Here is a 27,471-nt window from a genome sequence, read left to right on the forward strand (position 1 = left end):
ATTCCAGGCTTGTGAGGCAGGCAGGTGGATCCGCCAGGTTTATTCTCCTCCGGGCGGGCACAGAAAGCAGCAAGCAGGGTGACCTTCGGAGGAGGGCGGGGGGAAGAGAGGACTCTGCCCCTGCCCCAGAGAAACTGATCGGAGGGAGGCCCCCGCCACTAATGACGGGGGAGGATCAACTGCTCCCCCCAGCACCGGGCGCCGACCGATTCTCGCTTCAATCGCCCCGGGATTTCAGTCATCTCGGGGGGAGCTTCTGGCTCCCGTGCCCCGGTCGCATCCCGCCGGGCTCCTGCTTCCCCCGGGGCCGCGTCGCCTCCCGCACCTTGGCCGAGCACCTGTGCGCGAGCGGCGGCCCCGCCCAGCAGCCGGGGCAGGCCGCGGCCAGAAAGGGAGGAGAAGGCGGCGGAAGGGGGGTGGCGGCGGGCGGCTTCTCATTGGCCGCGCGGCGGAGCCCCGCTCCCCAGCGCTGCGCTGCTCCCTCGCGCGCCGCTCCAGCGAGCGCCCGGCCCGGCGGCGGGGAGCTCGGCGCCGCGTCCCAGCTCCTGCCCGCGGCGGGCCCGGCGGCGGCAGTGAGTGGCGCTGGGAGCGGGCGGGTCCCCCCGGCGGGGCGGCCGCGTCCCCCCCCCCCCCCGCAGCACGAGGCGGGCTCCCGGCCCGGGGCTCCCCCTCAGGCAGCGCCGCCGGCGGTGGGGGGCGGGCAGGCCGAGCCCCCCCCCGCGGGAGTCAGGCGCGCTGGCGGGGATGCCCGGAGTCCCTGCCGCCCGGGCGGGTTGGCCCCTCGCCGCCGCTCGGCGTGCACGGAGGCGCGGTGGCTGCGGCGGCTCCGCCTGGCGGCACGTCCTTGTTGGCCGGGTAACGGAGGGGGAGTCGCTGAGGAATGTGGCGTCCGTGAGGCGGGGCTGTGCCTGCCCGGGAGCCGCGGGAGGAAGGAGCAGGGGGAAGCGGAGCGCGCTGCCCTCCTCCTGCCCATGTGGCCGCCGCGGAGCCGGGGCTTGGGAGGCGCGGGCCGCCCTGTTTGTAGGTTTCCTCTTTGGGCTCCGCGCTCGAGAAGGAGGCCGGGGTGGGGATTGCGCGGGGCTTGGCCGCTTCAGAGCGAGGGATTCAGGGCCACCTGTGAGTAACCCCAGAAATCTCCCCGGGGTGTGTGCGTGCGTGCTGTGTAACCCGAGCTGAGCCGCTGTCAGTGTGTGGGATCTGCAGCAGCCCTCTCTCAATCCCAGGCACTCACCTGCCTCTTCCCTTTCCAGGGTGCACCATAGTGCATGAAGTGTCATTGGATGTTACAGAGATGTGGCGATGAGCTGGAAGGAAAAGGTGCTGAAGTCGGCTGGGTCTGTCTGAAGGGTGACAGCTATCATGACTGTCTTCAGGCAGGAGAACCTGGATGATTACTATGAGACAGGAGAAGAACTTGGCAGGTACAGTAGATGCTGAAAGAATGTACAGTGTGTTGGTGAATGGCTGTCAAGTTGCCAATAAACATCTAGTAACTAATATTCCTATTAATAGTATTATAATTTGGGGGAGGGGGTCTTGTATGTGAAGCTTTGTTGAAGCTAAATCAATCTAATTTTTAAGCTATGTCACACAAGGCTGCAAAAATGTCTTCATCTTGTGTGATATAATTAGGCCTACCTAACCCTCTGTATAGGCATAGCTAGATTAGTGGAAAAATTCTTCCACTGCCCTAGCGTAGATTCTTGGGGAGGAATGCAGGTGGATCCGCCAGGTTTATTTTCCTTCAGGTGGCCACAGAAGAAGCAGACAGGGAGAACTTCTCCATGGGGGGCTCTGGATTACCCCTAATGACAGAAAAGCCCATACCATCGATGTGGGCACTAGTGTCCACAACAAGGGAGGACAATCATTTTTGAAGGGGGGGGCTCACTTAAAAAATTATTGTCCTCCCTTGGTGTGGACACTAGTTCCTACATCGATGGTATGGGCTTTTCTAAGTGGCTGCAGGCCTCAGGCAAACGGGGCAGAGCCTTTAAATAGAAAAAATGAAAGGGCTCAGGTCTCTCTGCTGTAGCTCCTAGGCAACATGGCAGGGCCAGGAGCTGTGAGCTCTTTCAACTGCTTCTATGTAAAGGGCTTCACCTTCTCTGTGGCTAACATGTTGCCTGGCAGGCACCCACCCTTTAAATAGAAGAAGTTGAAAGGGCTTGTGTGTCCCTGGCTCCCCACCAACACGTTAGTGGGCCAGATAAGAGCTAGGCAGGCCTGATCCAGCCCGCTGCCAGGCTCTTGATCAGCCCTGGTCTACATGGTGCTACAGTGGTATAGTTGAAAAGCCATAGTTGTTCCTCTGTAGCAGCAGAAGGGTAGACCTACCCTGAGCATAAATATAGTAAAATGAGGTGATTATACAGTAGGGATTAAGAAACTCAGAATAGTACTGGTAGTATTTCCAAGTCCTATAGAAATTCATTATTATGGACTGAAACAAACATATTCACACAAGTTTAGAGAGTACATCCAGATTTAATTCCTTTTTCCTATACATAATTATTTTTTTGCCATCTTATTTCTGTTTATGATAGCGCTGTGTGCTACAAGGTATAATCAAATAAGGAAACAATCCTATGTTGCTGTCTTAAATAATTCAAACAATGAAGAATTTAGAAATTGATCATTGCTAATTAATACCTTCTATCATGCATACAGTTAGATGAATGTATGTTTGATATTTTAAATAGGAATCTCAAACAACTTTGTTTTGCTATGACTTATTTTAATCAAACTAATAAATTGCAGTATATTGTTTGTAGAGAGAATTAATTAAATTAATCTTGCATTTTAGAAGCTCTGTGTCTGTCATATGATCTTTAATTATTTAATTAAAACCTAAAGATATAAAGATACAGGCAAGTCAATCTAATTCTCAATTTAATGAAGTTTCCATACATGTGTGTGTGTTTATTCTGTTCCAAGTGGGGGGAAAAAAAAGTCAGATCAGGAGATGTAAAGTAGTTAAGAGCTGTAGGCTTAACACTGTCTATATAAAGACAGTTTATTGATGTTGTTAAATGCTCTGCTTCTTCCACAGCTTTTTGATACAAGCCCAAACATTGGCTAATGTTTGTAGTGTTCTTTGGCTTCTTAGGAGTCTTCAGTTTAATGTTAAATTGTCAGTTGTGTGTGGGTTCTTTTTGTCTTTTGTGAACTGTAGGATTTTTTTCAATAGTTTTTGGTTAATAGCTCAGTGGCTCTGGAGTAAATATTTTATCATTTAGTGTCAAAATATTAGCAATTTAAATGTAAATTTTGCAATGGGCATAACTTAACCTGGTTATGTCATTGTGAAAACATGTGTACTCTGTGTGCAGAAACAAAAATATTAACAGGCAGGGCTTGGGCTTACAAATTTTAAAAAGTATATTCAACCTCATATTTCAGGGTTTAAACCAATCTCTAACAATCACGGATCAGTATGAAACCTAATCTGTGACGCAAATGATCCCATAGCTGGTTATTGAGGATACACATTCCTCAGATGCATCTGACATTGGCCACTAAATTGTCTCCTGGACTAGATAGACATTGGGTCTGACCCAGCTTGGCAATTTTTGTGTTCCTAAAACGAGCCTTTTTCTTATTGATAACATTGTATTTTGGTAGAAAATACAGTGGACTTCTTTTTAAGGTAACTTAGCTAGATCATTGTACTTAATTTAAAACCCTACTGCATTGTCATGGACAGCAGATACACAAATTCAATTTTTGCGTGATGTGTGTGTGGTTTTTTTTTTTTTTTTAGCAAGCTTTTTCCATATATTTAGAAGTGAGCATTTAAAGAACAAACTTGTTTAATTTGTTCTATTGAGTGTGCAACATCTAAACTACATTAGGTTGATAGAAATACCTTTCATGTTAAAAGTCATAAATGTTTTCCCTTCTGTGAGGCTAAACCATGGAGGTTTAGTGTGTGTGGTCTAAATATTGTGTGGCCTGAATTAAGTCACTTGACTTGGTTCCTGTGGTTTTTGGCAAGAACATGTGAAGCATTCTGGCATTGAGCTGTAACCATCAGGGCTGGTAAAAATAAGATATTAATTCAGTGGGTGTAGCAAGGACTAGTTTAATTTATTAACTTCATATACTGGAATTTATATTGTAACTGTAAATGTTAAACACCACAATAAAACCTTTGAAACTCTACATTTCTATCAGGCTCTTGTTATAAATGTTTTTCAGGGACAAAACAAAACTGCCAATCAAATTAAGTTTTATAGCCTAGGTAAATATGCAATTGTTCTTGTGTTTATTTTAAAGGGAAACTGTCCGCATAAAATCTGGTTGCAAATGCAGATTATGTTGTACAAAATGTAAGGCAAAGATAATATTTCTAAGACTTAAAAAATTCTCAGGGAAATAATTATTTTAAAAATAACTTTCTTTATTGAACTTGGAAACCAAACATTGTGGTTTGAGTATCTGAAAGTGAAGCTAACTTGATTTATTTATTAGACAGGCAAAATGTTAAAAGCATAAATAGATTTCTAAAAGTAAATGGGGTTATTACAGTGCGGTTACCAAGATGCTACTAATTAGATATTATCGTTAACAAAATGAATAGGACATTATCCATTTTAAACCTCATGTTACCATTTCTGTCTACTTCTCAGTACCACTGATTATTTTGTTGTTAAATTTCTCGTAGCATTCATCTACCTGCATTCATGCTTGAAGAATCTGAGGTTTGCATTTTTTTAAAACTAAATTTAAAAGGGTAATGTACAGTAAGTGCAATAAACAGGGCTGGCTGGAAAAAAAAAAAATGAGATATTGAGATTCATATGCAAGAACTTCAGCTGTAGTTTACATTAAAACATCCTTGTAATCAAAATAGACTCTCTCTCTTGTGGTACAAGGTATAAAATCACTGCAGCACTTCTGTTAAGAAAATACATGTATTATTTAATTGTTCAAAACAAGAATTGATTATCTAATACTTTTTTTCCTCACCATCACCACCTAGAGACCCAGCTCTATAAAGTTTCCGATCATTGTTGCCAACTTTTTCTATCTCTTTAATCATGAGTCTCTAGATTGCTGGTATTTCTGCTTTTACCACTGGTTTCTGGAGTTATATGAGAATTCTCAGCTTTCCTCTTCAAAATAAGCTTTCAGCCCACATGACTAGAAATAAAAGCTTGCAAATGTGAATCCTAAAGGCTCAGAATCAAAAGGCAACTAGAAAGGACCCCACAATTATTATTTTTAAATGAGTAGGATTGGAGCCTAAGTCAGTTTTTTAATATTTATGGTTGGCCATGCTGGAGGCTGTAGTCTTGCAAAGCCACCTGTTTCTCCCCTTCTTTAGAGGTAGAAGTATATGGCATTTACAGATAAAATAGGTGAATGAATGCAATGACCTTAATCATTCAAGTGAAATATGGTGTACTTACTTTATTATCCACATAAATATCTCAATACCTTTTGAGAGAGCACCATACAAATACCCTCTAGCTCATTGAATGAGTTTCAAATTAAAGACTCTTTCAGTGTTCTATTTTTACTTGAAGGATCAAAAGTATTTTACCTTTTTATCATATTGTCAGAAGTATTGCACAATAAAAAATGTTACTAATTTACTGTGGAATATCCATTAAAATGTATTGCTAAATGCATTTGATAAATTAAACCTCTTTTTTTAGTTTCAATTTAAAACCATTTTGGCTTGTCATAAAATCCATAGACGTTTTAAGCTAATGTAAGAAACAGTGATATGTTCTGGCTGAAGGCTAAGAAACTTCTTAGTTTGTTTATTACTGACCACCGTGCTTTTTCCCAAGAATAGTAAACTGGTTTCATCTGACTAGTATATTTTTATCCTGGTATGTGTGGGGAAATAACATAAAGGGTCCTAGAATTGATACTTTGGCACCCCTGTAATTGTTTTAGCTGTACATTTCTTCCAGTGCATGCTGGCTAATCTGATATTATCCTCCATTTTTGTTTGTGCATGGACATATGTACAATAATCTTAGATGTCCAGATCAAATATTTTTATCGGAAACGTCTACTTAAAAAAAACTGTGCTCTCTGTTATTGCAAATTACACATACAAAAGTTTTTTTTTCTAATATGAATTTTAAACAGTAAGATTGCTTATGCCATCTGTCTAAGGGACAAGCAACATAGTCTTCAGTCATCTAACCATGAAACTTCATAAGACTGATGTAGATTCAGTTCTGGCCAAGATGGAGATTATTGTGAAAGAGGAACAAATCTACTGAAGCTTTTCTGTTCGTTTGAATTCTGTCTGCCATTGCAAGATGTGTGACCATGCATTTTAAATACTCTTCTGCAGTGCCTTTACTTTTATCCAGTTTCAATGCTTTGCTTGGCGTATGAGGTTTCCAAATTACTGCATGCTTACTTTATTTTTATATATATATTTAGTACTACTGATCAAACTTTGATAGTCCAACTTGATTGATTTATCAAAATGGTTTGGTAGCACTCTATAGACTAACAAAACATGTAGATGGTATCATAAGCTTTTGTGGGCACTGTCTACTTCTTCAGATGACCGGAGTTATGAGTTTAGGATGTGCAGACTCAAAATAAATAGGAGAGGGAAAGGGGAGAAGGAAGGGTGGGGGAAAAAGGAAAGGGTGGGAGACTGGACAGTCTCTGCAGGAAAGAATAAATGGACACAAATCAGATACACATATAGAAACCTATTGGGGAACACTTCAATCTTCCAAATCACTGATTCAAAGATCAAGTAGCTGTCTTGTAACAAACCAGTTCTACAAGCCAGATCCACAGAGAAGCATTGGGATTAGAGTTCATCTGCAAAGTCAACACATGCTAATGGACTCAATTGAGATGAACCGAGCTCGACAAATAATACAGTCTACTCGCCCGTGGTGCGCAGATCGCCTGACAGTGCGGCTAGCGAGCCCTGCTGATGAAAGTTGGTTGGGACACTACCAACTTAACAGCTGTTGAAGGTGCAAACAGCTCTTTATGTAGACTCCTAAGTCAGGAAAGATACTATCAATTGACTTTGATTCTTATCTGCTTCGTTTTAACTACCCAATCTTCAGATACTTACTGATTCCTTCTAGCTCTCTGTCTCCCACCCTCCTTCCTTTTTTTCCCCCCCCCTCCTCTTCCCCTCGCCTATTTATTTTGGGACTTGCAAATGATAAACTTGTAACTCCAGTCAGCAGAAGAAGTGGGCTGTGCCTACGAAAGCTCATGATACCATCTACATGTTTTGTTAGTCTATAAAGTGCTACCAGACCTTTTTTTGGTTTTGTTTTTTTTCCTGTAACAGACTAACTCAGCTACCCCTGAAGCTTCTTATCAAAATGGGTTTGCCTCCATAAAGGTTGGCTTGTCTCTGTTGATGGAAGTTGTTTCGGTACCAGTGATTTTTTTCTTAATTATAGTGACAACTCACCAAAGCAACAGTACAGTTGTAGCCACATTCTTGTACCCCTAAATTGGATGTGATTTTTGTGTGTGTGTGTGTGTGTGTGTGTGTGTGTGTGTGTGTGTGTGTGTGTGTGTGTGTGTGTGTGTTTTGGTTTGGTTTTGGTCATTGTCCTATGACTGCTCTATAGCTTGCTGTTACTTTCTGTGAATCTTCTCTCAAAAGCTAAGGTTATGAGTATACTGCATCTGATGTCATCATAATTTGTCACTCTGAACTGTGAATAAACCCTCTCCTCAAGCGACGTAATTTGCATCAACATGAGCGCCTATTTGAATGGTGCTATGTCAGCTGGAGAGCTTCTCTTGCTGACATGGTTACCGCCTCTCTTGTAGATGTTTTTTATTATGCCAATTGGAGAACTCTTTCCCATCATTACTGTTGTTCTGTATGTATAGACAAGCCCTGAGATTGTAACAGTATCCTTTATTTGTTCTACATTAGAGAAATTATATTGGTATTGCAATATGTTAAAAAATTATCTAATAACTTAAAGAAAATTTATTTCATAAGACCTTCTAGTTGTATTCACAGATTTGTGTATCACTACTTGGTGCATGAAGGCTTTTAAAATATTTTTTAAAAGTAGTAGAAATGAAGTGACAGGAGCCTGATGAGTATCAACGAGGAAATGGGCCCAACATGTAAAAGGTAAATAAAATACCTTTTTAAATAAGGTAACAGTATTGTGTGACACTTGGTGGGGGGGGGGGGGGGGGGAAACGGGGGGAGGGGAACAGTATCATTTTAATATGAGTGAAATTACGTGCTGAGAGTCAGCCCATCTCATTGACACATCAGTTGGAGTTCTGGATGATTGGTGAGCCTGAAAATCAGGCTGTGTGTGCTTGTTCGGCTCAGGAAATGAGGAATTGTTCCTGACAGTTTTCTATTTTGAGTTTACCAAAGGTGTTCGATAAGCTTCACTGTCGTCACTGATGAATTCTCTATATCCTTATCTTCACTCTACTGCAGGATGAAAGAGAGAACACATAGTTGTTTGTTTACCATGGTGTTGTGCTTGCACACCTATACCTTGTTTACACTAGAACTATTTCAGTATAACCACACCCCATGTGAATAATGCACACCCATGAATGATGTAAATTATGCTAAACTATGGTATAGACAGCACTCTTCTGACAACATAGCTACCACCTTGTTGAGTAATTAAGGCACAGTGGCTGGTGTAGGTGCTATGCTGGACAACCCAGCTCCCTGTGCCCCAGGCTCCTGGCCCTGCCAGGCTGCACGAATTCAGGGAGCCCAGCTGTCAGCCCTCCACCGGGATTCTGTGATCCTGGAACATTTGTGGTCCTGCTGGACGACAGATGTTGCCAGATTACAGGGGTTCAACTGGTACTTGAGTGTCAAGGAAGTGGCTCTCTTGAGTGGATTGATCCAGGTTAAGGTTGATAGTGAGGTGGAAATTGTTGAAATCCCTGTGGAATTCAAGTGTCTCTTTCCAGTGGGTCCATATGGTGATGTTGTCAGTGTAGTAAAGTAGAGTAAGGGAGCTAGGGAACGATACTGGGAAAATGTTGTTCGTCTGCCATAAAAATGTTGGCATATTGTGGGGTCCTGCATGTGCCCACATCAGTGCTGCTGATTTGAAGGTATAAATTGTCCCCAAATTGGAAATAGTTGTGGGTGAGGAAAGAGTTACATATCTTTTATTTCTTTGTTTTCAGTAGTGTGAGCAAATAGTCTTCTGAAGAAGGTGTGAAAATAAATGTACATTTGATTTTTAGTTTGCCTGTTGCGAGTAGGCAAATGTCTTCTTAAGTGATGCGTGCTTTGGGCAAATCTTCAAAAATATTCCTTTCTAAAAATACAAAGGATGTCTATACTCTCAGTATTGGCATATAGTAATTGTCTTGCCTTCTCATGTTAGGATCATGGTGAAAGGATATTCAGACAGATTACGGTTTGCTAGCAAATAGTTTGACCTTCAGTGATGGTTTTGAGAATTGACAATTTAAACTCTTTAACAGATTGATATACTGAAACTGTACTTATTTTTCCCTCTAGAAATTTTTACCATCTGAGATTCCTTGGAGAAATTTGCTTCTTCCCTTCAAAGCTGTCAAAATTAAGGCTTATCTTAATTACATAGTACTAGCTCGCTGTTGCATCAGAGGGATATATTTTTTTTAATATTTAGCTATGTGTCTGATCTGGATTAAAAAGTTGGAAAAAAATTAAGTTGTTAGACATAAAAAAGAGTAATGGGAGAGATGATCTAAGAAGGCTACAAGACAACGTAACATTTTAGTCCTAATTTTTTAGCTCTGAAAAATTATACTTCGGAGTTCTTCTGTAGTGTAATATTTGTGTAGCCTCTCACTGGTTAAACGATGCAGAAGTGTGTATGAATCTTAAACATTTTCTATGTGCCCAAAATAGTTAAATCCAGAAATCACAGAATATGTTTGTGCAAGTAATAGGTGGAAAAATGTTTTGCAAGTACTACTAAGATGCTTACATAGCCTAAGCATCAGATACAAATCTGTTTGTAATAATTCTTGTAGTAATATTGTATTTGCATAAATAGACCCCTAATTACCAGATAGTCAAAGAAAGAAGTCTATACTACTTTTAGCTGTATTTTAGTAAGATGTTTTGGCTTTTCTTTAGCAAATCTGAAGGTCCTAAATTCAAGTTACAGCACAGAAACTTTTAGATGTTTTGTATGTAAATATTGTTCACAATCAACCTCTGAAGAAATGTTACACTGCTCTGTGCCATCTTATGTGGCTGAACAAGTGAAATATCAGGTGCTCCTGCCATCGATTGGGCCCGATAGCTTTGTGAGCAGGGAAGGAAATCTCTTATCTTGAAAGCATGATGGGAAGGGAAAAGGGCCGGAAAGACTCCTTTGTGTGTTTCCATCTGCATCATTCTGAGCTATGTATTCTTCAGAAGTGAATAAGAAGCTGTGTAGTGGATGTGAGCTGTTGATGTTTGAATTAGACTGTCAATATACAGTTCTACTGGCTGATAATCCAGCTTTAATACACTACTACTGATTGATGATTTGTAACTATGCGAAAGGCACAAGAGGTGAAGATGGTTTTTGAAAATAAACTAAATAGCACCTCCAAGCAGTTATTTTTCACAGGAGAAAAATAGTTTGCTTTATTGGTCTGTTATCATGCAGTGGAATTAAAACCACAGCATATTGATTATTCTACTCCAATTTAAATATGTGAACCTTTGCAAATTTTAACTTCAGAGATTGGAAAGCAGTATCTTTGAATTATTCTGCTTGGTTTGGCTCCATGAAGTACAATCAGTGCAAGAACAGGGGTGTTAGTAGAACACAGGCACTTGCATTAATTTGTATTTTAAAGGATCAATATCTCTCCTTGCAGGTGCTCAAGGATGTAATTTCTTTTGCTTATACAGCACATACTGAACAGACTTTTTTTCTGGCTTGGTTAGTCATCCAAGGAAACTTGCAAAAACTGTGTATGCTACAAGGCAGGGAGGGGGTATGAATTTAGGCCTTTCCTCTCTTAGGGGAAAAGGAGAAACTGGAAGTTTACATGGAATCTCTCTTAGTTTGCAATCAGGATTAGATTATGGATTTGCCATATGGTGCAATACACTAGCTTTTACTTAACCAACAGCTGTTTATAAGTGGAGGTGGCTAAGAAAACGGTGACAAAATAAATTTTAAATATTACAGTCTTAAAGCTGTGTGTGTGTGTGTGTGTGTGTGTGTGTGTGTGTAAAATATATAAAATAAAAATCTCAATTGATTTCCCTGGGGCTGTTTGTGAATAAGGCAAACAAAATTTGATCCTTGCAATGCTGGTTTCTTTGTATGCTCCAGAACCTGCAGTCTGGTCCTGCAACCCACAACCAATAGGGTATCCATGGGGAGGGGGGTGCTGTTCTTCCACATAGAGCCAATCACATCTAAGCCAGATGGGACTGGCTTTGTTTTTGTTCTGTTGGCTGTTTGAATTATTTTCCCCTCCAGTTACCATTATGTGGTTGTGAGCCTAACTCAGGGGTCTCAAACTCAATTTATCTTGGGGCCAGTGCCAGTCCTCAAATCCTCCTAGTAGTCCAGAGGATGGCAGGAGTCTCCATGTATTTCTTTCCCCTCTCCTCCCTCCCCCCCCCCCCATGTGTCTGCTAGCCCACGTGCTCTCCCCCCCTTAGGCCATTTAACCCCCTCATGGGGGCACCTGATGCCACCATCAGTAGCACAGGGAGGCTAGAGTGGCTTCCAGATGCTAGTTCTGCACCACTGCTGGCAATGTCCCTGTGGCCTGGGAGAGGATGGCTTCGCATGGCCACCCAGAGCCCCACAGCAGCTGCCCCAACTATCCTATGGACAGGATGGTCCCACATACTCAGGTTAGTCCACGGAGCACTGTGGAGGCTGGGACCAGCAACATGGGTTGATCCACTCTCACTCACTGTGGTGGAGGGAGCCATTGGGAAGCAGAGCTACATAGCAGCCTGCTCTGCCAACATCTCACAAGCCAGCCTGTGCTGGGGCCCTCATATCCCCATGGTGGTGGGAAGAGGTAGTGACCAGACTGGCATGGAAGATATCGGTAGAGCAGAGGCTACTGCTTAGTTCCACTTCCCTGCAGGTCCTGGTAGAGGTGGAGGGGACAGACCCCTGCTCTTACTCCATGCCAGGCCTGTCGGTAATCCTCGAGGCCGCATCCCTTGGGGGAGTGGGCTTGAGGGAACTGGTGTGATTGTGGGGAGGAGGGAGGACCGAGCAGGGGCAGGAAGAGGTGGGGTGGAGCAGGGGTTAGACTTTGGGGAGGGCCACAGGGAGTCATGTGCTAGCAACTGCATGCAGGCTGGATTGTGGAACTGCTTAGGCTGCAGATGGCCCTGGGCCTGTGAGTTTGAGATCCTGGCCTAACTAATTGATAGGGTGTCTGGAGCTCTTATGTGGATGTTTTATTATTTGAATCTAAATGTTTTCTACAGTGTTCTAAATATGGTTTAAACATGAAAGAAGGTGCAATCCTTGCCCTGAAGAACTTACAATTTAAAGGCTCAGACCCAAAATAGTTAAGCCTGTAGGTAATGTGAGTTAAGTAGAGGCACTGAAATCAGTTAAATTATTTGCACGTGAAAGGCTCTAGAAGAAAATATTTTCTTCAGGCAATAGTATTCAATTTGTGAGAGCAAATTTTGCCATTAACTTAAATATAGTAAATGAGAGGGACAAAACTCAGATCTTAAATTCAGAATTGTCTTGGATTTCAGTTAATCAGTGCATAAGGTCTAGCTATATACCTTCCCTGCTTAAACTGATAAGGTTTGTGACATGGGGATAGCTTATTTTAAGGAACTTAATTTTGCCATTACCTGAATGGGATAATATCCCATTATGTTTTGCCATCAGTTACGCTATGTTATTGCACCTGATTTAGTGAACTTGTAGTGCCTGACTTCCTATTGACCTCATCATTAGAGATGTGTGTTTTGGTTTGTTTGTTTTTTTTTCCCCCGGATTGCTATGGTGATGGATTCCAATACCAAATCCTAAGACTGAAACTTTTTTAAATAGCTGTTCTAATGCTTATCAAAAGCACTTCAGTTGAGTAGCATGGCACTTGGTAGGGGCCCAAGGGTTTGTGGCTGCGAAATCACCATTGGACCCTATCTCCCCTCTCTTCCCTCCCTCCTCCCCCCACTTTTTTTTTTTCTTTTCACAATCACATGCAGTGGATGTGGAATGGGGTTTAATACTATTTCTCCGAATCTTCTACTGCCATATTATGGGAGTTACTCCTGGACATGTCTTGCACTTGATCCCTCCCTGGGAGTTAAGGCATATATACAGATTTGCTGTGGGGGTGGAACGGAGGTTCCTGCAGGCTCTCAGAAAGGAGAAGGTATTTCAAGGGGCTGCAACGCTTTCTGGCCTTTTGTCTGTTTTTCTATGTTCTCTATGCATCACCGCAGATGGATTCAGCTCCCCGTATTTCCTTCTTTCTTGTTTCACGTAATGTTACTGTGTTAACAGAGTAGCTAAGCCATTCCAAAACAGCACTTACAAAGAGATTTTTCTTCCTCCTCTTTCCTGTCCCTTTTATAAGTGTAGTATTCACATTGGCACAGAAAGCAATGATGAGTAATTTGGTATTACCTACTGGCCAAAGTGACCATGTCTACCTGCTGTGTTAAGTGAATTGTGTGAATGTTTTGGTAGTTGTGGCCAATTAGAGACAGTATAAAAGAAGTGCTCTGAACTGACAGATAAAATCTGAGTGGGGGGTTAGTTCTGGATACTCAGAACTATGACTGAACAGTCTAAGTGTGTTTTCCAGTTCAGAGCAGCTGGAGGATAGCTAGACAAGGATTCCTTCATATAGGAGTTGTGGAGTAATTAAGGAGAAACAAAAAATCTCAAACTGGTCATTTTCATCTGTCAATGAGCATTCTGTAAATCAAGACTTAATGAGTGGAAGAACCAGACAACTAGTTGGCTGTAATTAACTGCTCATAAATACATAATTTATGCAGGGAAGCTGCTAATACATCAGACATTCCATGTGAGATTTATAACAAATTGACTATACCTTGTTTGCATTTTTTTTAATATTACATTTAGGTGACTTGTTTAAACCAAGACAAATATCTCCAGAGAGCAAAACACTTTGGCTGTGTCTAGACTGGCCAGTTTTTCTGGAAAAACTTGCCAGCTGTCTACACTGGCCGCTTGAATTTCCGCAAAAGCACTGATGATCTCATGTAAGATTGTCAGTGTTCTTGCAGAAATACTATGCTGCTCCCGTTTGGGCAAAAGTCCTTTTGTGCAAAAGGGCCAATGTAGACAGCTCAGATTTGTTTTCCGCAAAAAAAGCCCCGATTGCGAAAATGGCGATCGGGGCTTTTTTGTGAAAAGCGCGTCTAGATTGGCACGGATTCTTTTCCGCAAAAGCACTTTTTGCGGAAAAGCGTCCGTGCCAATCTAGATGCTCTGTTCTGAAAATGCTTTTAACGGAAAACTTTTCAGTTAAAAGCATTTCCGGAAAATCATGCCAGTCTAGACGTAGCCTTTCTGTTTCTAGTGAAGTTTTTAAGGGCATTTGTATTTTAAATTATGCTTATTTGTTTGTGCAATTAGCATCATTAGGTGTTGGAAAGAATGCACTTACTGACTAATTACTTAACATCACTTTCTGCTTGGTATAAGTAAACTTTTACTATGGATTATTGGTTCTCACTGCTCCCCACAGGGTTGCGAAATAGCAACTGTGTCTTGTTAGTTCTTCAAGTAGTGAAAAACTAGCTCATCAGTTTTACTCTAGTGGTGTTTGTTTGGGAAAGCTATGATCAGTAAACACACATCCCTGCAGATCCATCTTTTACATCCACCTCTGGCTGGCAGGTCTAGTGTGCTGGCTAATAAGCGACTGGTAAATAATTCAAGCCCTCTCATAAGTACTCATTCATTTTCCAGAGTTACTGAAGACTGACATAATTTCTTAGAGTAATCATAAGGAGACTCATCTAACCAGATTATTGCAAGTTTTAATGGAGTCTCCTGACAGTTTTAATGTGCAACAGAAATAAAATTCAAACCTAGTATAAACTGTACTTGTGTTCTTGATCTCTGTCCCCATAAAAGTGTGGGGTTAGTTCTGGATACTCAGAACCATGATTAAACAGTCTGAGTGTGTTTTCCAGTTCTGAGCAGCTGGAGGATAGCTAGACCACCAGAAACCCTAAGTACTGTATAACTTCAGGCACCACACATTTATTACCATACAACCAACCAACAGGTCCCTAACTTTTTTTTTTAAAGGGGTGTGCTTTGGAGGGGCTTAAATAAATAAAGCTGCTCATTGTCTTGAAGTGCAGTGGTCAATACTGTAATAAATGGCCTAGTGCCCTAAATAGATCCAGGACCTGAGGAGGATTCTAACAGCCATTCCAAAACCGATCCACTTGGGGATCCATTGTTATAAGTGACATTTTGGGGGCGATTACTCATGTAATTGAAGTTGGCAACAGCAGTACTTACAGTTCTATTGCTTCATTTCTCCAAAATCTTTAAAAGGGTGTAACAAATCTTCACCACAAGTTCCTGATTACATCATTATCTATCGAGTCAAATGTTTCTCATCTTTTTTTCTCCTCTAAAGTCATAAGACTTGTAAGAGTGATACGTATTGTGTACTTGCGTTAAATTCATTATCAGACTGATACCTAGAATACAGAACTTATGATACAAGTCTAAAATACAACAGTAGAATGTTAACATTGGAGGTTAGGGATATGATAGTATAGTCATTAACTGATTAATCAATAAGCTAATGCTGTAGGCTGATAGAGAGACAGTAAGGGGTGGGGGGAGAAGGAGCCCATTCTGGGGGGAGCTGGCTTAAAAGCTGGTTTCACCCAGCACTGTCTCGTGGGGGCGGAGGGCACAGCAGGGATTGGGTGGTGCTTCTGCCTTGGAAATGTAACAAGAGTGGGGACTCGTGCTACAATTGAAAAGCAGAAGTGCCGCAGGAGCAGGGGGCAATCAGGGGAACTCAAGCAGTTCCCTGCTGGGCCCCGTGCTTCCTGAGGTGCTTCGGGCTCTGAAATGTAGCAAGAGCCTGAGGCGCCCTTCTCAACTAATCAAATAGTCGACGCAAGTAGCATTGACTATCCGATTAGATTAACCTCATGATTTCTTAGATAAATGCTGGTTAATTGAATAGTTGATTCAACACTCCTACTGGAGATAGTCATGTTGTTTATATATATACCTTATCTATTTCATGTGAGCTTTCCCAAAATTGTTTTAACAAAAAAGTTACTTTATTGGCTATCTTTACGTTATAGTATTTTTTTTCCACAAGTTAAACCTCTTGAAATTCCTCCCCCCCCCCCCCCCCCCCATATAACAACATACAAATATAGCTTTTGGTCACTATTTTAATTTTATTGCATCATAATGTTGTATGATGATGTAAATTACTATTATACTATTTTGCACTTGTATGTTGTAGGGATGATAACTAACGTGTTTTTGTGTAAACGTGTAATTGCTTGAAATTTTAACAGTTACATGCTTACATGGGGTGGGGGGAGCAATGGAGCGGGAAGGAGCTAATGTTTACAGAAAGCTGGTTTCCCCACGTGTACCAGCTTCTGCCTGCTTCCCCCTTCCCCCTCACTCTAACCACCTCTTTGAGGCAGGAGGGGCATGTGGCTCCTCAGGAACTGGCTTGAAAGCTGGCTTCCTGCATGTACTGGCTTCCTGCTTCTACCAGCTCCTGCCTGCCCCCCTCACCAACGACGCTGCTTCCTCCCTCTCTATCACGGGCAGCAGTATGAGGTGGAGTGGGGACAGGCAGCTATATGGGAGTCGGTGATCATGGGGCGCTGCTGCCTCTGTGGTAGGCAGCGGTGGAGGGGGCAGGAGGCTCCCTGGGAGCCGGTTTCAAAGGAAGGGGTGCATGCAGTTGTTTATATGATAATTGATAAACCTCGGCTTATTGATTAATTGTATAAACAACTACACACTAACCTCCCTAGAATATTGTGAGTTATTTTTGAGGGCGGAGGAAACAAAGTACAAGATCCACATGGGATTGCTAGCTCTCCAGGCTTGTCCTAGAGCCTCCAGGAATTAAAGATTACATCATATCATGAAACTTCCAGGAATATATCCCTCAACAACTGGCAACCATATGAATCTAAACATGTAGAAAAATTATGCTAATTTAATAGTATATTATATATTTAGATTGCATAGTATTTTGTAAGCACAAGGGAACAGCACTGAAGTTGTCATTGTAGTCGGAGATTATTAATCTATAACCTCTTTGTTAGCTGCTGATATATCCTCTGCTCCTGATATATCTATGGTAGCCTTCCTTGTTTAATTTGGAGGAGGAAAAGGCACTGTCATGACTTGTATTGGCTGAATAGAGTTTAATTGCATTATTACACCCAGGATACTAAAATCATCAAGCATGGCTTTTTTGTAGATCTTAACAAGCACTAAACATCATGCTAAATTTGAAATAATCTGTTATACAGTAATTCCTCATTTAACACATGCCCACTTAACACGTTTTCGCAATAGCACGATTTTTTTTGGGGGGGGGGACTGTTTTTTGAATTACATGACCATCCCCAGAATAACACTATTTCCCCAGCCAGCCCATTGCCAGCGGCTGCACGGGGCTTCCCCCACCTCCCTGCAAAGCGGCAGAAGGTTCGACACTCACCTCACCGTTCCCCGGCGACTCCCCCCCTCGCCAGACGCAGTGCAGGTCCCAGCAGACCTGTCACGGGCATACTCCCAACCCAGTCCCCCTCCCCTCTCCTCCCGTCTCCTCCCCTTTCCTACCCCAGAGCCAAACACCTCCCCTCCCTGCTGTAACCCAGTCCCCTTTCTCCCCCAATCTTATGTCCCGGTCCCAACAGACACCACCGCTTGAAATGAAACCCCCACCTTTTCCATTATTTTCAATGGGAAAATTGACCCAGCATAACACGTTTTCACTTAACACGATCATTTTCTGAAACATATCTATAGTGTTAAATGAGGAATTACTGTACAGTGATCAACAGTACAAATGACATAGTCATACCACAGATAGCATTTCTCACTTTGTCTTTGTAACTTTCTTTAATCTTAAAGCCTACGCTCAGTGGTGACAGTCAAATTTTGATCGCCAGTTTAACCATTTTAAAATTGTTCTTGCTCTTGCAGTGTAGTGGGAAGTGTGACTCTTGCATGATTTTGATTACTATCACACCATGAGGCCCTAGTAATAGACCAGTGCCCCATTATGCTAGGCACTATACTAGGGATTTAAGCAACTAGTTGACTATTCAGTAAGCATAAGCTTATCAAATAGCCAAGTAGTCATTTGACTAGTCACTCCCCCACCCCTACTGCCTCTATCAAAGAGAGGCAGCAAGCGGGGGAGTAGGAGCCAGTGCTGGGGAAAGCTGGCTTAAAAGCTGGTTCCCCCTAGTGCTGTCTCCATGGGGGGCAGTGGAGGCAGAGACATCCCTCTTGCTGCACCTCTGTCTTTGAAATGTACAAGAGCTGCAGCAGCTCTTGCCTCTCCCTTTGAAACACGCACAGCGGGATAGCAAGCACCCCTCTTATCGAGTAGTTGATGGAAATTCCATTGACTACTCGATTAGCTGATTAATTGAAACTTAACATCCCTACACTGTACACTAGTGGTCCCCAACACGGGGGCATTTGTGTGTGCCCACCAAGTGCTCGGGGCTGGCCTGGCCCCGGGCACGTGGCGCATGCATGGTGCCGGAGCCGGCCCCGGGCGCGCCATGAATTGGCTGCCCGTGCTCTGGGCGCACGGCACTTGGGGCGCCGGTCCCGGGTGCACGGCCCTTGGGGGAGGGGAGCCTGGCCCCGGGTGTGCGGCTATGGCGCCCCCGGGCGTGCAAGTGTCCCTGCCCTCTGGCGCCCGGCAGGCGAATGGCCACGCCCCCTGGCGCCCGACAGGCTCAAATGGTTGGGGACTACTGCTGTACACTATGGAGAGGTGTGGGGTCTGGAATGGAGGTTGGGTGAAGAAAGGAGCTTGGGACAGCAGATTGGGGTGCAGGAGAGGCTGTGGGGCCTGAGAGGAAGTTTAGGTGGAGAAAGGGGTTGTGACCAGGGGTTGGGATCAGGGAATAGGTTCATCCATACTTCTTATATTTAAGCAATGTCAGTTTTACGTGGATGCCAGTTCCCTTGTGACAAACATTCCTTTTTATCCAGAATGTTCTAGCAATGGTATAATTTTTCCTAATAGCAAAGGATTTTGTCAGAGGGAAAACAAATCCCTCTGTTCTTCTATCCCAGTGCACACATCTTATTCCTTGACCTTCATCTGTCTTCAGCTAATTTCAAAAGAGCACGCGCACAAAAAGATCCTGTACATTGTTAGGTAAGCCTCTGGACATTATTTTGTTAGATGGGCCTCTGGTGGTTATTTCTTTAACAAGTCACGTGGTCTATTGAAAGATATTACAGTCTATTGAAAGACTACATTGATGGAAGATCTGTGTGCAGCTACAGCCTATTAAGGATCCAGTAGCTGTTAAACCCCTCTCGTTCTCTTGTGTTTGCTGGGAATGTCATTGTCAGTACTACCTTTCTGGCCAGCATGTCTTTATGCCACAGGGCACTTTTAAAAAGCCTTGGATCAGCAACTCAATAAACTCATCTACTTAATTTTCCTTTGTGGTTGTTATAAAAAATCCTGGAGGAGTTCAATATAATATTCCCTTAAAATACTTCAGAGTGAGGAGAGGAAAGATGTCTGTTGTCAAATGCTACACTGGCCTTAAATATTAGCAAACAAAAACATAGTGCAAGGCTCAAGTGTAATACTAAATGGTTTCAGATGAGGAAGAAAGGAGGTAAATGGAAAGCTCCATCTTAGTATTGTGGACAGCTGTATTCTGTCTTGTCTGTAATACTGAATTGACCGACACCCTGTACATGTTAATGACCTGGAAGATCAAGGTATGCAGATTAATCAGCTCACATAAGACTGAGAATTAACATAAAGCAGAAAGAGAGTGACCCTAGAGTGAGGAGGAGATGATGGCTAGTGTTGCTTAAAAAAAGCATAAGCCGTGTTTAGAAACCCTTCCAGCATGTGGGGAGGGAAGAATTAATGGGCAATAATATATATAAGCAGTATTATCCTGTGCACGTGCACATATTTGTAAATGGAGAAGCTGGGGTGCATTTATCCCTTCAAAGACTTTAGGCACACTGGCAGGTGTAGAATCCATAATGATTCTACTTTCCGTTTATGGATAAGAAGCTTTTCATATCTATTTGGAGCAGATTTGATACATGTTACAACTTCTATTCTTTTTTTGCAATGAATGAGGAGCCATGCTTTGGAAATTGCTTAGGCTCTAATTACATTTTGAGTAGGGATGTTAAATATCAACTAATTGACTAATCGAATAATCAATGGGATGCTTCCGCCTTTGAAGTTGCTACACTTCAACCCTAGGGCTGTTGTTACACGTCAAAGGAGAAAGCACCACATGGAGCCCAGGATCAGCTGAGGACTCCCTTGCTGATCCTGGGCTCCGTGTGGTGCTGCCGCTTTGAAACGCCACGGGGAGCTCAGCATCAGGCTCCTCTCATCCTTTCAAAGCAGCAGTGCCACACGGAGCCAGGGTTAGCGGGGGACTCCCCAGCTAATCCTGGGCTCCATATGGTGCTGCCACCTGCAGCCTAGGGACACCCTAGCTGACCCTGGGCTGCATGTGGTATTTCAAAGCAGCAGTGCCCCATGGAGCCTGGGGTCTGGACCCATGCTCCAAGCGGCCTGCTGTTTTAAAGTACCCTCCTCCCCCCCACCCCATTGCTGCCTCTTTCTAACAGGCAGCAAATGGGAGGGACTAGTCAACTAGCCTAGCAACTATCCAATAAGCATTTTCTTATTGGATCGTCAACTAGTCCTTCACATCTCTATTTTGAGCTCCATAGTAGTAGCATCTGTGTAATTAAAATCAAGAATTCTATATTCTGACTGTTGTAGGAGGCAGATTGAAATAATTTGCTGTGTAAAGTTGTGTGTGTGGATATTTGTGCCAGGCTCAAGTCCCAATGAATGAGGATTTGTTTTCCAGTTGGTTTATGAACTAGATTGGCAGTATGCAAATCTCTTCATTATTATAAGTGGCATTCTTCAAGTGTGACACTTCTAAGGGTTATTAAAATTGTGGAGAATGAATTGAAGCAAGAAAGATCAGTAACTGCTCCTTGCTGGCAGGGAGATGTTGATTTTTCTTATAGTATTGATTGAATATCCACAGCATGCTTTAAAAATAATAATAATAATTAAAAAAAGCGCCAAGCAGCCCCTGCTGAGTTTAAAGCAATATTGTGCTGACACCTGTTAGTATTGCAGTAGCCTTGGGGTTGGACCTTGTTTTCCTCAGTCTTTATGTGCGTGCAGAAGAAAGAAGGAAGGAGTGTTCTGACTGACATTTCAAATCTCATCTAATAGAAATGAAGATGCAGGCTGCTAAACTAAATTATGAATGAACTATTTATATGTATGTTGAGTGGTAACTATTAAATAGCTATCCATAACTTGTTTAAAATTGATTTGATTTTAGTTATTGTTTGCAAGGAGAAAATATATGTTGGGGTGGGGTTCATTTGTAAATGTCTTAAATGTGTGCTATATAGTATGTATGAATCTATATAGATTTTTAAATTACAGATTATTCATATATTACCATTTTGGTCGAGTGTTTATTATCACTATTCTACATTTAAACAAAATACATGCTATACCTGTGTGGTAGGTGCATCTGTCTTCATATTTTTTCCCCCAGTGCACCCACCTTTCATAGTGTGAATGAATGAGTGCAACAGAAGGAAGTTAAGGCTATCCCTATCCATCTTTGTGTGTGTGTGTGTGAAAGCACACTTCCCTTCTTACTTTTGAAAATGAATTCAGTGGAATCTGTGAGTGCTCAGCCCTGCTGAAAAATCAGACCATTCATGCCAGATTTACGTAGTTTCTTGTTTAATTTTTGAGGAAAGGTTCAAAACTCCATCCCTGTCAGATTAATACAGATTCCTGTTCTTACTGTCTGATTCCCTGTTGGGAGCAGCAAATGGCTGAAATAAGTGGTCATTTATTCAGGCAGTTGAACTCCTTAAACTCTTCTATACTGAATTTTTAACTAATTTTTAAGAGTTGCGGCAAACAAATATATATTAAAATTTAAAAAACCACTGATGGGGTTAAAGGCTTTGGCTGCTGCACAGCTTTATCACCAGGGTTTGTTTTTACAATCAAGAAAGAATATAGGTTTGGGGAGGGAATAATAAGCCCCAATGGTTGTTTCTCTTTTCATTACATGTACTAGTCTGGCAGAGCCCAAATGTAGTGTTCAACAAAAGTTGTACTACCACCATCTCTTGTTTAATCTTAAATCCAAACACCCAAAGCACTGAGTCTGTGAAATGTAAGTAAACCTGTCTATAAAGCCATCTCATCATTAATACTCCTTCTCGTCCTTTATACTCCTCCTTGAAACCCACTGTACTGAGATGCTTACCAATAATTTAGCCAACTGTTAATGGCCAGGTAAAGGTGCTGCAGGCTGGTAAATATTCATTTACATAAATATTGCAAAAAATGCAGCTAGCAAGATGGGGGTGGGAAGGCAAAGGGGAGATAGATAAGTGGACCTCATACATTTCATGTTAATTGTCTGGATTACTATGCTTGTTTATATGCTTCTTCCCAAACTATGGTCAGTTTGCTTTATGTAGCCCATTTTGGATTCTACTGTAAGTCAGTTTCATAGGACTTTTCATAGCTTTTGCTCTAGGCTACCTACCAATTTTTATATAGTTAACTAGGATTAACTATAGCTATGTAGCACATTTTCAAACATCATTGTACTCTGTACTAGGTGGTAAACTACATTTCACAGTGGGATTTTTTTTCCCACTTTCTCTAACACACTACATGGTTAGTATTTCACTGAATCCTGCTTCTCACATAGCATTTCTTAGCATCTCTCACAAGCAACAATGACTAAATCTTGCTTTTTTTCAGGAGATCTCAAATCTTAGCAACTCTAAAATGTATTCTGATCAGAAGTAGGAAAATTGTTTAAAAAAATGTAATGCAACCATTTATCAGGGGAGGAAGAATGGCACTCTTTAACCGTCATAATGGAAGTAAATGGAATGGAACTAAGAGTGACTGGTGCTGCCTGAAGAGCTGCTACATGTCTTATCTAAGAGAGCTGCAGCTCCTCTGTGTTCCATGTTTGCATAAGGAGCGCTTGTAATCCATTGTAAATGTCAAACTCTGTCTCTAAGCAAAGTTGATATCTTTTGCTGATACCGTTTACTGTATTAGAGCTCCTGTTACCCTGTCCTGACACTGACTGACCCTGATTTGTTTCCACTGGAAAAGCCATGACATTCTAGGGTGAGTATAAGTAGCTGTCATAGTATACCTCAAACTGAACCAGTGGTCAACTGAAGCATGGCCTGAAGACTCCTAACGTGAGTGAATGGAGACTCTCGTTATCTTCCATTTTGAGAAAACTATGATGACCTCTCAGGCTTCCTTGATAAACGTACAATCCCTCTCCAGTGATCTTTCTGGATGGCTTATCAGGCCACATTACTCCACTGATTTTCCCCTTGCTCAGTTTATTAAGTTTAAACTGCTAGTATGTGCCTTCAAAAGTCCTGCACAGTTCCTAAGTCTTTGATACCTTCTCTCTTCAATTTGTCCTCTCCCTTTGTACTTTACAGCTATGTTAGTCTCAACATACCATTCATTTTCTATTCTCCACCAGTGTTTCTTCTACGCTGAGGGCAGCACACCTTCACAGGTGATTAATCAGCCCCGCCTAGTCAGAGGCTCAGGGCGCCATGCACGGAGCTGACTGACTGGGAGACGCTGATTAACCACCTGTGAAGCTGCGCTGCTGCGCAGCGTAGAGGAAACTCTGCTGTCCACTCCTTTACTCTTTCACAAAAGAAGCGACATGGATGAGGAAAGTGCACCACCCTCCTCATTCACAACTTTCCTAAAGGCCTGTTTGGTCTGAGGCTCTCAAGCTATATAAGGCAGAGATATGGCGGGAGAGGAGTCTGTCAAATATTTCTAACCTAAAGTGAGTCTTCCTCCTTCATCTTGTCTTTGTCCAGTACCTCTTTGGGCAAGAACTGTCATGAAACTTGCATTTTGTAGAATGCCAAGCTCATTGTTTTTAGCAAATAATATAGACTGCTCATAATTTTCGTTTAATGAAGCTGATTGTGCCAGAGCTTTTTTTCCCCTCTGAGAGCTAGTGGATTGCTGTTACCTCACTACACAAGATGATCGCATTGCAACTATGAACTTCAGATCATTTGTGTAAAATGACACACTACCGTTGATTTTGAATATTGTATCAATATTTAAATTACTGTTTCCAGCAATGTTAAGTCTTAGATATGTAAAAGTAAGTGAATTTTCCTTAGAAGCCTTACCGGTGTTGCTCGGGTCCTTCAGGGCAGGAGGCTTGGAGTGTGCAGGTTGTAGCAAGAGTGAGGGGGTGAGAAGGGGCTCGGTGGGAGGTCCCAACTGTCAGGACTTTCTCTCTCACCCTGCCTTCCATCGGCTGCCAGGGGCCTTTTTCTCTCTTCCTTCCCCACCCCTCTAGCACTGCAGCCCAGGACTGGAGGAGGGTTTGGAGCAGGGGGCAGTTATTTATCTGGTGTCAGGAAAGATTGTGAGCCCCAGCCCTGCTGGCCTCTCTTGGTAGTGCAGCTGTCCCCAGTAGTCTCTCCCTGGGGGTAGCGAGCACAGGAGAGAGCTTTACTGCAGACTCTCCATCCTCTTTGTGCCCTCCTTTTCCATGGTTATGGAAAACAGGCCCATTCCCAGGACTTCCTGTTTTCTTGGCACAATGAAACCCGACCTTGCTTAAGATAAGTGGAAGATGAATACCAAATTTGGTGGTCCTAGCTCTTACCGTTTAGGAATAATTCTTGAACAAACAGACTTACAGATGGACAGATGGATGCACATTTCAAAATTATATAGATAATGGTTATTTGATTTTCTTTTGTTTATTATGAAGTAGCATTGTTGTATTTTTAGGGGTTTTGCAGTAATTGCATTAAAAGGGTTTCTCTCAGGACTGCAGGACATGCAAGGATCTTTATATATTTGGGGGAGGGAGAAAGGGTATTTAAAGGGGACTTTTGAGTTGGGAGGCTAATTTCAGAAATGAGACTGCAGTATCGCATCCTGTATCTGGATTTAATAAAGCAGCAATTTGAATATTATGCACTTTACAAGATCCAGAAGGCTGCTGTCATATGCAATCCCATCAATAATATAAACCTTCCTTGCAGAAATACTTGTGCTGTAAAGTAGCACACTCATGTGCATCTACATTGCAGGACTTAGCTCAATTTGTATAGCTTATTTCAAGTTGTCAATTGCGTATCTTATTTTGAAATGGAAGCGTCTACACAGCACTTACTTTGGAATAGAGCAATCTTCCTTTATTCCTAATACAATAAGGGTTACAGGACTTGGAGTAAGAAGTCCTCCAGCTTGACAGTATTTTGACGCTATTTTGAAATAACTACCTGCTATGTAGACACAACTAAATTATTTGAGAATAGTGCTAGTTATCTTGAAATAGTGTTGCAGTGTAGACCTACCTCCAGTCCTCACACAACTCTTTAAAAAAAAAATCATGGCAGGGAAAGACTAAATTTTCAGGTAGTTATGCTGTTTTAAATTATATAAATTATACAAGAGCAAAGTTAGGATTACATGGGCGACCTTAATATTTGGTATTTCCTATATTTTGAGTGCTTTTAGTCTACAACCTTTTCAATTTTTTTACCCAGTTTTATATGGAATTTTAGACTAATGCAGCTGAAATGTTCTTTTAGATTGTTTGTTTATATTGTGATCACAGCTCTTGGTGGGTGCTATTACTACAGAGATGGGTTAATAAAGTGTGTATTTTCATCTCTGCATTCTGTTGATGTGTTGCAGAATGCAGGAAGAAAGTAATCTGACATGGAGGAAAAGTCTGAACTATTTTGCTTTCTATATGTACATTAACTCAACCTCAGAAGGATTATTTAAAATGAAAAATAATCCATTTACTGCCATGGTGTAAGTATAAAAATATAATTCTAGGGCTTCCTGAACAATTCCTAAAACAAAGTGCATCCACTAGAACTAATTCAGTTTAATGTCATTTTTGTATCATAACATGTAAAAAATAAGACTTTTTTTCTGTACTTAATTTGTGCCACGCCCAGGCATTTCTAACAGAATGTTGGGATAAGATATCCTGTATTTATGGTGAAAGATCTCCTTTTGGACACACAGCAAATGTTTCTTCCTCTTTCATATCCAGCTGGGGTATCTTATGTTCAAAAAATTACTACAGTAATTTATACTTACTGCTAACAAGCAAGACTAGTGATTTCCTTAAAGTAGCTTCCTGTGTTTATTCCCCAAATAGTTTTTTAGCGATTAGCATGTGCTTGATTGAGTCTCAGAAAAACAAGAGTTTTGGTGTGTGTGGTGTGTGTGTTTTTTTTTTTTTCTAGCTTTGACTGAATGCTAGAAAACATGAGCAGCATTTTGATTCCTGGCAAAAAGATTTTTTGTTTTGTTTTTATTTTTCCTTGTTAGGTAGCTTATACTTAAAGCCATTTATTTATTTATTTATGCTCTCTCTCTGCTCCGTAGGAAAGTATTACTAATTTCACATTGGATGAAAACACTGAAAATTTGATAAGTAATTAAAGCAATCTGCATCAAGGACTTCCTGCTTATGATCACAATCTTCACAATTCTATCCACTTTTCTACAGTTGTAGATGACCATGCTGAGGTTCACATCCCATTTAAGCATTTTGCCTTTTATTTGTTGAATGTAACTGAATTGTTACACTGGCCAGTTGAGGCCCTCAAAAGTGTATAGTATATCAGGATCTTTGTCAAGCATAGAAGATATTAGGAGTGATGGGTGACCTTTCTGTCTTTCTTTCTGTCTTTACTATATTATACCGTGTTAAGGCTGTATCATGATTTTTCTTCAGTAATTTTAGGTCTATCTTTGTGAACTTCCATATTGATGCTAACTTGAGACATATGGAAGAAACAGTACTTGAAAATGATTGTATAATGAGAAAAGACAGACATTGAAAACACATTGTTCATAGAATAATGTTCATTCTTATTGCTAACACTTTTTAATCTTCTTTGTGTGTGTGCTTTCTCGTGATTCTGTTTTTCCTCTACTTAATATTCATATACCATCTGTGTGGACCTCACAGGTGCTGGGTTCCACGTGTTGGTTTTGAGCCCTTACTGCTCTTTTGGGTCCAGACTGCAGGGGATTCTGATTTTGAGTTTTAGTTTAGGCCTTTCTCGATTTTAATTTAAAAAAAAAAAAAAAAAGCTCAACTACTGAAACTTGGTACTTTTACTTCCACAGGTCATTTGGAGAAAAAAGGAGCTTAAA

The 27,471-nt window shown here is 41.7% G+C and overlaps 1 protein-coding gene across 5 annotated transcripts in view; it reads left to right on the forward strand.

Annotated features, from left to right (window-relative positions):
• The first annotated feature begins 362 nt into the window (after positions 1-362).
• Positions 363-27,471, forward strand: part of DAPK1 (death associated protein kinase 1) — a 131,497-nt gene continuing 104,388 nt past the window's right edge. Inside the window, exons 1-2 of one of the 5 annotated variants that reach the window (XM_075931798.1) lie at positions 363-572; positions 1,251-1,421. In XM_075931798.1, coding sequence (XP_075787913.1) covers positions 1,360-1,421 — 62 coding nt within the window. In that variant the 5' untranslated portion in view covers positions 363-572; positions 1,251-1,359. Of the gene's footprint in view, positions 573-648; positions 856-890; positions 1,117-1,250; positions 1,422-8,042; positions 8,108-27,471 lie in introns of those variants that run through there. The other 4 variants (XM_075931800.1, XM_075931799.1, XM_006135891.4 and 1 more) reach the window with 4 other exon arrangements.

This window comes from Pelodiscus sinensis, chromosome 6 (genome assembly GCF_049634645.1).
Source record: "Pelodiscus sinensis isolate JC-2024 chromosome 6, ASM4963464v1, whole genome shotgun sequence".
Taxonomy (NCBI): domain Eukaryota; kingdom Metazoa; phylum Chordata; order Testudines; family Trionychidae; genus Pelodiscus; species Pelodiscus sinensis.